Source organism: Chanodichthys erythropterus, chromosome 7, assembly GCF_024489055.1.
Source record: "Chanodichthys erythropterus isolate Z2021 chromosome 7, ASM2448905v1, whole genome shotgun sequence".
Lineage (NCBI taxonomy): Eukaryota > Metazoa > Chordata > Actinopteri > Cypriniformes > Xenocyprididae > Chanodichthys > Chanodichthys erythropterus.
The window spans coordinates 20,554,040-20,565,275 of record NC_090227.1 but is presented as its reverse complement, the minus strand read 5'-3'; the positions used below and the strand labels follow the sequence as shown (position 1 = coordinate 20,565,275).

The 11,236-nt window shown below is 39.0% G+C and overlaps 1 protein-coding gene across 1 annotated transcript; it reads right to left on the bottom strand.

Annotated features, from left to right (window-relative positions):
* Positions 1-290: 290 nt before the first annotated feature.
* On the bottom strand, positions 291-4,792 carry LOC137022665 (extracellular calcium-sensing receptor-like). The gene is made up of 6 exons (XM_067389098.1): positions 4,560-4,792; positions 4,105-4,402; positions 3,032-3,865; positions 2,605-2,826; positions 1,363-1,486; positions 291-1,267 (listed from the first exon to the last, which is right to left on the bottom strand). The coding sequence occupies exons 1-6, from the start codon at positions 4,784-4,786 to the stop codon at positions 372-374; spliced, it is 2,601 nt and encodes an 866-aa protein (XP_067245199.1). The 5' UTR covers positions 4,787-4,792; the 3' UTR covers positions 291-371.
* Between the last annotated feature and the right edge of the window lie 6,444 nt (positions 4,793-11,236).

The window sequence follows — 11,236 nt, the reverse complement described above, 5'->3', positions numbered from 1 at the left end:
TGGGTTTGTGATCTCTCACTCAGAATAAAATATACTCCGGAACATGTTAGTACAATTCTTAGCACAATTAAATTAAATTACAGTTCTTTTAATGTCTTCAATCTGCATTCTATGCATTTGATGTGGAGATAATGTTGACTGTCCTACTTTCTTTTAGAAAAAAATAACAACAGGAACAAGAGTACTTTAATAGCAAGGTTTAATAACTGTTCAACTTCTATGGGTTATATTAATCTATTTGCTGAGGATCAATTGTGGACTAACCCTGTATAAGTAAGAGCGTGGCGTGAGTGAATTTTGCTCACATACGTTCAGCCTGTACGCATTAATCCTGTAACATGATGAACTAGACTTGAAAAAAAAAAAGAAATCTATTTTTTCATCATATGCTTTTTGTCATTTCTCTCAGGTTTCAGAAGTACAATATAACACTTAGGAGCAAATATACACAGCAAGAGACCAAAGGCAGAAGCTAGAATAGCAAAGACATGAACAGCAACCATATACTTTCCACGAGAGCTCACATAAACTGGAATGAAGGTTATCCACACAGCAAAAAATATAAGCATGCTAAATGTGATGAATTTAGCCTCATTAAAATTGTCTGGTAGTTTTCTGGCCAAAAATGCTAATAAGAAACACAAAGAAGCTAGGAGACCAATGTATCCTAGCACACACCAAAATCCAATTTCAGATCCTACAGCACATTCAACAGTTATTGTTGCACTCATGAACTTGGTGTTATATGCAGCAACAGGAGGCTTAGTTGTTAACCATATGATGCAAATAAGTCCTTGCACAAAAGTACAGAGGATAACACTTGATCTTTGTTTAGCAGGGCCAAACCACTTCATGACATTACTGCCAGGGAGGGTGGCTCTGAATGCCATTAAAACTACTACAGTTTTTGCCAAGATGCATGAAATACAGAGAGTAAAGCTGATTCCAAAGGCTGGATACCGAGTCCGGCATAACCAGTCCGTAGGCTTCCCTATAAATGTCAGGCCAATCAGAAAGCATGTGCAGAGGAACAGGAGGAGAAGGAAACTTAACTCCATATTGTTTCCTCGTATGACTGGTGTTTTCCTGTACATTATAAACACAACAAGCACTGCTAATGCTGCACAGGCCCCGAATGCTGAAAATGCCCATAGGATTATTCCCAAAGGCTCCTGAAAGGACAAAAACTCTAATGTTTTGGGAATGCACTGGTCTTGGGCTTGGTTTGGCCATGTTTCCTTTGAACATGTCAGGCAATCATTTGAGTCTGTGAAAACATTGGAGGGAAGGGGCAACATAAAACACTAATTTTCCCTTGTTCTCAGAATACCATTAAGTGAGGAACTGTGAAGAACTTCACACCTGTTTGATTACTGATCTCTCCTTCGGCACATGGTATGCAGTCAAAGCAGCAGACTGGCTTTCCTTTTTGCCTGGCCTTCCTGGAGCCTGGCAGACAGCTTTGACTGCACAATGACTCTGGTGCCTAATGACCGCAACAGAACAAGCAGTAGAAAAACACTGCATTTCCTTAACTCTTTGCATAGGGAAATATCTGACCGATAATCATAATTTATGCATAATTTTGTGTGCACAATAATCTAAATAACTTAAAATGCTGCAGGATCATCAAATTCTGCTACTGGAGGGCCACCTTCCTGTGGAGTACAACTCCAACCTGCTCCAACAGCCTGGAGGTTTCTAGTGAGTCTGAAGACCTTGGTCCTGTCCCACTACTTGCTTTGCAGTTGAGCACTTGTCTACTTTCATTACTTATTTTCTGTATTTTCTGTAAGTGTTTAAGTGGCATAAAGACTGCACTGTGCACGACTCTTTATTTCCCAAAGGGTAATCGTTTATAGTGTTGTAAAAGTTGTTTGTTTGTTTGTTTGTTTTTGTTTTTTTGAAGAGCTTCATTTGCAAATTTTGATTTTAAATACTTTGCACTTTAAAATAAACTTTAATTTTAGCATTCCCTATGTATCAGACACAATTTAGTAACTGTTGTGCTTCTAATAAATTGAAAAAAGTAGTTTTCCAAATGCATCTCTGCTCCAATAAAATGTGTAACACCTTACATTTTACTTACATTTTTTTTTTTTTTTTCTCAATTTTCAGAGCATGTAAGTTCTTGAACATGATCAATGATGGGATACGCTTCGCATCTAAGCAGTACTAGAGATATTGTGGATTTAGTGTGCAGCAAGGGCACTGATATTTAACATTTATCAGACCTTGGACAGTCTTGCACACTTACTACTCGTTGTGTACGAGCATTTTCAAGTGGCCAATACTGCAAATGTGGATACTGGGACAGGTCCCATGATTAGCTGGTTCAGGAGTGTTTCATTAGTTAAGGTTAAACTCTGCAGGATAATGGTCCTCCAGGAGCAGGACCCTTGATCTACATAACACAGTGAAAGTTTACACATGTATTCTATATTAAAATGTTTAGTACAACAACTTCAACAAAAAATCAACAGTGCACTTCCATTTAAAGTTATGAAACTGGATTCTTCTTTGTTCAGCAATAAACATTAAGTAGAGCTGAAAGAAAAGCAAACATAGTAAACAATATCTGGTGATGAGAGGGATGACACACACCTTCTCTCCACTGTGCCACATAATTACTGGCTCATCTATTAATAGGTCCTTGTCATCTTCGAGGGAGGCATCATAGAATCCCACCCTCACTAGTTGAAGGGAGCCATCAGACCCTTTTTGCCAGTTCATCAGATCGTAGGATGCAATAGGATCACCGTTGTCATCAAATCTGACCTCTTCCCCTAATGTTGTGAAATGTGTTCGTTTCATGTAGTACAGGAGCTTAGGTGAAGGTTGGGAGAAAGGATAATGCAAAGTAATGAACACATTAAAATACATAAATGTACCCCCCCCCCCCACCCCCCGTCCCGTATTTTTGTATAATTAAGCCATTGCTTTAATACTTGCACACTGTATACAAATTAATTAGAAACATTATAGGCAGATAATGTAAAATAGAAAGTAACACACACACACACACACACACCTGCCATGGCAGAATTTGATTCAGACTCCCACATGTCCCGTTCTGAAAGGGACCCTTTCCTGGGACACAAGTGCTCATGTCATTTAATGCATGTGCTATGAGATACACAGCCTTGTAAACGTTGTAGGACACTCTAAGTTGTGACACATCTGAATAAGGGGTGTACACATCATCCAGACTCTCACTGCCATTGCAGGGTGGCCAGTTCTGTACACCTTCTCCATGTACATGGGTGTTTAAAGACCCATTCATCCGACAACTGAAAGTCTCTTCCCAAAACTCAGAGAGAAAATGGGAAGTCTGAGCAACAGAAACATTTACTCTTCTGAGGTAACTGCCAAGATGTGGGATATCAGCTCTCCGTATGGCAAACCCCAATGTTCCCTTTAACAGATCACCAAAATCCTCCCAGAGGGCTTTTGATGTGGCCCAGGCCTCACTGGCAATCCACTGAAGATGAGTAACATTTTGCCGTCTGCACTCTTTTAGGATACCATGCAGATATGAGTCCACAGTGAAGCTTATTATGACTGTGGCAGAAGAATATTTTAAAATTTTCACAAGCTCTTCCGCTGCATCTTGTGTCAGTGCAACAGGATAAAGGTGTACATAAGCAGGACAAATATTAAATTTTTCTGACTCTTTCAGGAAGAGCTGGATGGCAAATCGAGCATAGTCTGTATCCACACCAATCACCCCGACCCATGTCCATTGGAAATAATGAACAAGTTTTACCAAAGCTTTTATTTGAAATAGATCACTTGGCATTGTCCGCATGAATGCTGGAAACTCTCTCTTGTTACTGAGACAGGAACAGGATGCAAAGTAGCTCACCTAAAATTTGAAACAGAAAGATTAGCAGTGCAACAAGGCAACATCTATATATCACCATAATAATATTGTATATGGACCAAAATGATCAATATTTATGTATAATAAATGATCAAAAAATGCAACTTTAAGTTAATCTAAATAATACAGCAGCATCATGCATCAATACATCATCACAATATTCATTACCAAAACAAATTATATTATTGTTAATGAAATACTATTTATATATTTTGTTTTACTAAAGGTATTTTGAAGGAGCTTAGACTTCTCAGAACAGCCATGGATATTCCTGATGATGCTTCTCCCACAATTACAGGACTCGGCTGCTTTTGTGTGTCTTCACAGCTTTGTCCACTGCCCCTCTCTGGCTGTCCATTGACCAGGAGAAGAGACCTCTTTACAGATACAGGTATGTCATCACCGCTGTCCCTGATGTGGTAGCCCAGAGATAGGTTTGGCAAAAGGTCTTGCCGCTGGTTAATTTCTCTCACCGCAAAGATCATCGTCTGCATCCACCTCAGTGCTCGAGGGGTAAAGCTGCAACAGATTTCATAGACACTTCATGAATTAAATAACTGAAATGCAGCAAACAAAAAAAATGCATTTGCTTTAAGTTCAGAGAGATTAAGAACAATTTTAACAATTATATTATTTCACACATCATCTATAAGAAGAAACATAAAACATAACACACAATTTATACTTAGTTGAATTAGGTTTAATCCTAAAAGAAGAAACCAATGATATAGGACTGAAATGCAAAGGAAAGAGCCCTCCCAAAACCACATCTCCCCCCTGGTAAAAGGTGTATGTATCCTCATCTCCCTGATAGATGCAGTTATCCTTGTTTTTATACTGACTCTGCACACCAATACACAACAGAAACCAAAGTGTGAGGAGAGCTGCATAAAGTAGTGCCATAACTGACACACATAATCTGGTGTGTACAGAATTTATAAACAATCTGTGATTGAGGGATGGCCTTAATTCACGAGGAAACACAAGCCAATAGCATGCAACTCCTACTGTCAATCTTTAATGTACCAAGAGACTGTGAATATAATCACTTCTTTGGGCTAATGGAAATGCACACCTCCCCCACATTCCATTGTGATAACAAAAGACATTAAACTTATTATATCTTCCAATGTTTTCATAATTAAATTAGTGAAGTTATTAAACAATTTTCAGAGCAGTACGCTCATCTAATCTTCTAATTAATACCACTGTATAAAAGCCTCTTACCACTTCTCTTTGTTAGTTCTTTCAGCAGCCCTGCTCCTCCACTTCTCCTCCTTTTGTATATTTTTGCCTATAGGGGGACAACCAGTGCTCGAGTAGAATATCCTCTCTGAGCCCCTCTATAGCAGAAAACAAGCCAAATCTAGGTGCCTGTATTTGTGGTTTTAAATGTTCATTGTAAACATCCATGATGAGGATTGGAACTGTTTAATCCATGAGATGTACTTCTCAGAGAGTAGTTTGCATTTGAAGCAATAGAGACTCCATTGCTAAATAGTGCTGAGGAATGTTGGGACATGTCCTGGTGCAAGTTTTGCAGAAGTAAAGAAAAGAGTTGTTGCTCAAACAGACATGCCATCTCAGTTGTACTCTTTTAAAAAGATACATCACACAAGAGTTGTTTGCGAGGCTTTCCTGTATAGTTGCTAGGCATTGGTAGTGTGTTAGCTGATTGTTAGGTCAATTGTTTTTAGTGGCAGCTTTCCGGACAGGAGCAGGTCATAATCTAGAATAGTTAATCATGGCTTAAAAATTGCTTTCTGAAACAGAGATTAAGTACAGATTACAAACACTTGGGGTCTCATTTATAAAACTGTGCGTAGGATCCCTACTAAATGTGTACATATGCGCAAAAGCTAGATTCTGCGTACGCACAAAAAAAATCAGATTTATAAAACCATGCGTACGCCAGAAACTGCGTACAAATCCCTTTATAAATCCCAGTCAGCGGAAGATTGTGCGTACGTGCATCTCCACCCTGTCTCCTCCCTGAAATAACCATATATGGAGCTCATGACGCCTAGTTTTACTATGCATAACCTCATCTGCATATCATTTCCATACATGTTCCCAACTACGTGACACCACAGTTAACACCGTCAAAGGTACGAGACATTGGAAAATATTAGATATGGACTATAAATGCCATTTGTGCCACACATTATATTGATAAAGATCATCCAATATCCTCTTTATGTTTTAGAATAAATATATCAAAATATATCCATAAAAACTAAATTGTATAAAATACTTCAGATAAAGGTTTTAGGATAGAGTTGATTCATTCATTTCCACTGGCCAGATAGTATTTTAATAGTTTTAAACAATTCAAATCAAATGTATGCAGTTTTGCTGATAAGGTGAACATATCTTTTAGGAAGTTTATAGGCTATTTTTAGTGGAAACAGATCGGCCTACTTATTTATTGCAGTGTAAATACAATTGTCTGACTCGGCGCGTCACTGACAAAGTATTTTAAAAAGAAAACATGCAAATCTTACCGTTTTCCTCAAATTATATCCTTCAAATGGTAATTGTTTCACACAACATCAACACCTCCTACAGCTGTGGCTTTACAGTAAGATATTATTGAACCTATTCAAACTGAACAACGGACCGTTCGACCACCGAATCCAGCAGTGTCTTCCATAATGTCTAAGTTAAGTGTGCATCACTGATCGTCATTCTCGAAAAAATATTTTGTCATAACATCTGCAGTTTAGTTTAGAGGAATTGTTTTGCTCCCAGCGCTCCTTGCTGTCATTAAAGCAGCATGTCACTGGAAAAGTGATCGAAAGTAGCACATCTACTATCTCAATTCATATCACTTTTGTCTCCAGAATGTGCGTACGCACAGCTCAAAGTTTGCTTAAAGTTGCACACATTCTCCCGTCAAGTTTGTTTTTATAGATCACAACCTTTGCTCGGGAACTGGCGTACGCACAAAACGGGGCTTTATAAATGAGAACCCTGGACCGAGAAATCCTTAACTAAAATAAACAAGATTAATTTAAAACCAACTGTGCTAATCTGAATTAGCACGACCAAAGTTGCCTATGGCATGAACCAAGAAAAGCTTAAAATTGGTATGGAACTGTATGGAAAAAAAAAATAATGAAACTGAGAAGCAAATCCAAGGAAAACTACCTAACAAGAGAACAGGGAATGAGGCACTGCATCCTGAGACACTATGGGTAATGCCTCAGCGCGACTGATGGCTGAAGCACTGTAAAATCACAACAATTATATTGGCCAGCGACAGCCATGATGTCACTACTTGTGCGACCAGGAAATGAAGAGCTCTTTTCCAAAACACTATAAATCCATTTTAATAGTTTTCAAAAAAAAAAAAAAAATATATATATATATATATATATATATATATATATATATTTTTTTTTACTTAGACCTATACATTTTGTTAATATTCAATTTATCCTGTTAAAATGGTCTATTGGCTCAGTCTGAACATGTTCAACAATAATTGTTAAATGAAACAACAATTTTGTTGATTATTCAAAGTTTTTTTGTTGTTGTTGTTGTTTCAAAATGCTACAAATCCATCCTTTTTTTTAGCCTTTTTTATAAAAACATGTAGAATCTCAGTATTGAAAGGGTGACTATATGTTTTAAACAGTTTACTGAACAGCTTGATTGCCTGATATGATGTCACATACACACACACACACACAAGGCAAGCCTCTTAAAGCAGCTGTGAGTTGAGCACCTCTTTTTAGCCATTTTATATAAAAACATCTAGAATCTCTGTATTGATCGGGTGACTATATGTTTTAAACAGTTTACTGAACAGCTTGATTGCCTGATACAATGTCACACACTTGCACACAGACACATGCGAGGCGAGGCGAGCCGATACACCCTTATATTCAAACGAGTTGGCGCTCCGGACTCTGGCCCCCAGGTGTAGGTCTCACTGGCTCATCCAGGCCATCAAAAGTGTTAATAGAGTTTAAAGTACTCATTTTGAAGACTGAGCACAAACAAACTCCCTCGCTTCAAAGAACTGCCATATTAGATTGCATTGAACTCTCGCCGAATTCTGAATCTGATTGGTCGAGAGGACATTTCGTATTTAGGCTAAAAACAGGTATAGCGGATTGGAAAGAAACTGCATCTTGTACGGCATATAGTATGGCTATTTTTTGCTTGGAGAGACATCAACACTGAAAGTTCTAATGGCAGGGCATATGCAGCACCAGGTCAGGCTGGTGCTGCACTGCACAAAATGTCAGTGATCCAAACCTATCAAGCAGACCTGCTGAAAGACTTGGAACAGGGTCTTTCCCCTGATGTGGTCGCTGAGCTGTGGCACACCACTGATTTGGCCCTCTTGGCCACCAAGCAGACTGCTGCCATGGTCGGCAGGATGATGGCAGTGATGGTGGCCACCGATATACATCTGTGGGTGAACTTGGGGAGAAAGAAAAGGCATTTCTTCTCGATGCCTGATTTCGCCTTCTGAATTGTTCGGGACATATGTCGAGGTGGTGGTCTGAAAATTCAAAGAGGCGAAAGAGTGCTCAGCTGCCTTTAAATCTTATATACCGTGCCGGACCGAGTCTGTGACCAGACAATCAGGGGGTCCTGGCCCGCCTCGCTATGAGGACCGAAGACAAAAAATGCACATATCAGCTGTGGAAACAAAGGAAAAGGAATGCCTGGAAATCTATTTGTAATGAATTTAATGCAAATGAACACACATCTACAAGAGCAATACAACAACTTCAGGTAAGAACCTTCAGCTTTATTACCTTACTGTTTTGTGCAATCTGTGGGTTATTACATTAAGGTAGTTATAAAATACATATGTTTTGGAAGAAAAAAAAAAACTAAAAAAAAAAAAAAAAGAAAAAAACTGCTAACACTCGAAGAGAGAGGTTTAAGAATGGAGGAGAACCTGCAAATAAAGATACTAACCAGTAGTTGGATGAATTACTGACAGGGATAATTCAGAGGCAGCAACCTTTGGAGAACATACCAGATATGATGACCATGATTTCCTGGAGGAAAACTAGAGCTACTCTAGGACTAAACTGAGGCTTAAATTAAACTTATAGGAGGCAGGTTTAACTTCGGATTAATTTTGTTTCAAAGAAGACACACACACACACACACACACATATATATAAATTTTAGTTTACACACACATATATGTATATTGATCTTCATTGACATAGTCCAAGTAATCCATGTGTCTTCTTTGAAATACAACATTAATCTGAAGTTAAACCTGCCTCCTGGTAGGTTTATTTCAAGCCTCGATTTAGTCCTGGGGTAGCTCAGATCATCCCTCCAGGAAATCAGCTTATTAAACTATGGACTAGACTAAGTCTAGCACTATTTAAAACCATGGCAGAGAAAGCAGATTTCTGGTAATCTGATTTAAAAGGCCATTTTAGTCTAGGACTAGGGTTAATCTCTGCCCTGGAAACCTCCCCTTAATGTTTAAAGGGGTGGTTACATGTTTTTTTTCTAGGCTTGATTGTGTTTTGGGGGCACAATTTAACATGTCTTAATGCTTCGTTTTTTTTTTAAATGCTGTATTTTTCATATATTTTATCTTAATTCTACACCTCTGTTTCCACTGTCATATGAACGGCTCGTTTGACTTCCCGCTTCTATGAAGCCATTCCCTCCGACATACACAATGTGCTCAGATTGGTCAGCAGGTTGGTTACTGGCCCAGTCTGTCATGATTCGCTGAAGCGTCCGGAAACGCCACGCCCCTTACCATTCGTAGTTACGCGCTTAGGTGGAAAGTAAATAATAGCGCCTACATTGCTGTATCAAATTGAGCCAAATCAGACCCAGATGAAGAGGAAAAAGTAGAACCTCTGCAATCGCCGCTTTTGAAGGATGTTTATGAATTGTATTTCATTTAGTATTTGTGTCAAAGTGTTTAGATAAGCTGTCACTGCTGTTTGTTAGCTTTCAATATACAGTTTTATCCTGATTAAAGCTTTACTGTAGTAAATACATGCCTGAGTAGTCGCATTTATGTGACTCTTTGTATACGTCCTAGGTGCATTAAAAATAGCAACAGAACTATAACATTACGTTTAAAAGACAAACAATAAAACGTACTTACAGTTTGGGGCTGATAAACAGCAGCTTCTGCTTTTAAAGTGGGAACTGCTTCATCTTTCAGTAAAAGTCTTTGTGTAAATCCAGCATTAAACTCGTGTAGATTCAGGAAGCTGTCTTCAGCGCCGCATCCAGTGTAGAAAATATCACAGATAATAATGGGTTCTATATCTTTTGACGCGTCGTGTCGCACAGCTCGCGTTCGGTGTAAACAACTCTTCCGCTTTCATTATACTGCACCACATGGCCTCGCCCACTTTGTTGCGTGTTCCCGGGGGCAGTGTTTATGTTAATAGCAAGGGTTTATGATGTCACCAACCCGGGAAGAAGCTCATTGTAGTCCAAACCACCCGTTTTTGTAGGCAATAAACTGCCATAACTTTAAAAGACAATATCTCCATGTGCATTGAACTTCCAGCGCTGTAACTTTGCAGATACTGTTTATGCTCAAGCAGCAACATTACACACTAACTAATGTTAAAAAAGTGAAATCGCATGCAACCACCCCTTTAAGCCAGAGCTCCAAGTTCTGGCATAGACAGAACATGGTAATGATCTAGTTCTCAAAGATTTTTACATTTCTTTATAGGAGAATAAGAGAGTAACAGTGAATTGGGAACCTTTTTCTCCAGACCTAGCAAGAGGAAAAAACATACAGAAGAGGTCATCAGTGTTTCTGTTGGCTGCCCTAGATTGATGTTTCACGACACTTCTGTCTATTTTGTCCCCTTGGACTGTCCTTTCCACTGGTGCTGGAAGATCCTGAATCCCACCTCCACTGTCCAGGAACCAGGTGTATGCATGGCACGTCCTGATTTTGCTGAGCTAGACGCGTTCCTGGGTCGGTTCCTGGGTGTTTTGTTGATCCTGGAACAACATTCCTGTCCTATTTAATCCTAACTATATCCTTACCCCAAACCTAATCCTACCCATAAGTGATCCCTAAAACCAGAGGGAAATGATAGATGAGTAACACTGATGTAGAAGCACCTAACCCTGGATGTAAACCTAAACTTGAAATAAAAAATGTAAACCTGTCCCTCAAATCTGATTGGTTGAATGTTGTTCTTGGTAAATCAGGTTCTGCTTATGAATATTATGGGAATCAAGGCTTTCCCCAGTCCAACATGACCTGGTTGTATTTTCCATTAAGGCAGACCTCTCTCACTGGCATGTTGGGCAGGATGGAAATGCACCTTTCATGTCAGGTGGAGATATTGACTGGATTAGGGGCCCCTCTCAACA

What these genes read in the sequence shown, in the direction of transcription:
- LOC137022665 (XM_067389098.1), bottom strand. Translation starts at nt 4,786, where the DNA reads ATGGCACTACTTTATGCAGCTCTCCTCACACTTTGGTTTCTGTTGTGT. An exon ending in AATTCAACTAAGTATAAATT is followed by an intron (nt 4,403 to 4,559) that starts GTGTGTTATGTT and finishes AATCTGTTGCAG; the next exon opens with CTTTACCCCTCGAGCACTGA. An exon ending in AGAGATCAGTAATCAAACAG is followed by an intron (nt 1,268 to 1,362) that starts GTGTGAAGTTCT and finishes ATGTTTTCACAG; the next exon opens with ACTCAAATGATTGCCTGACA.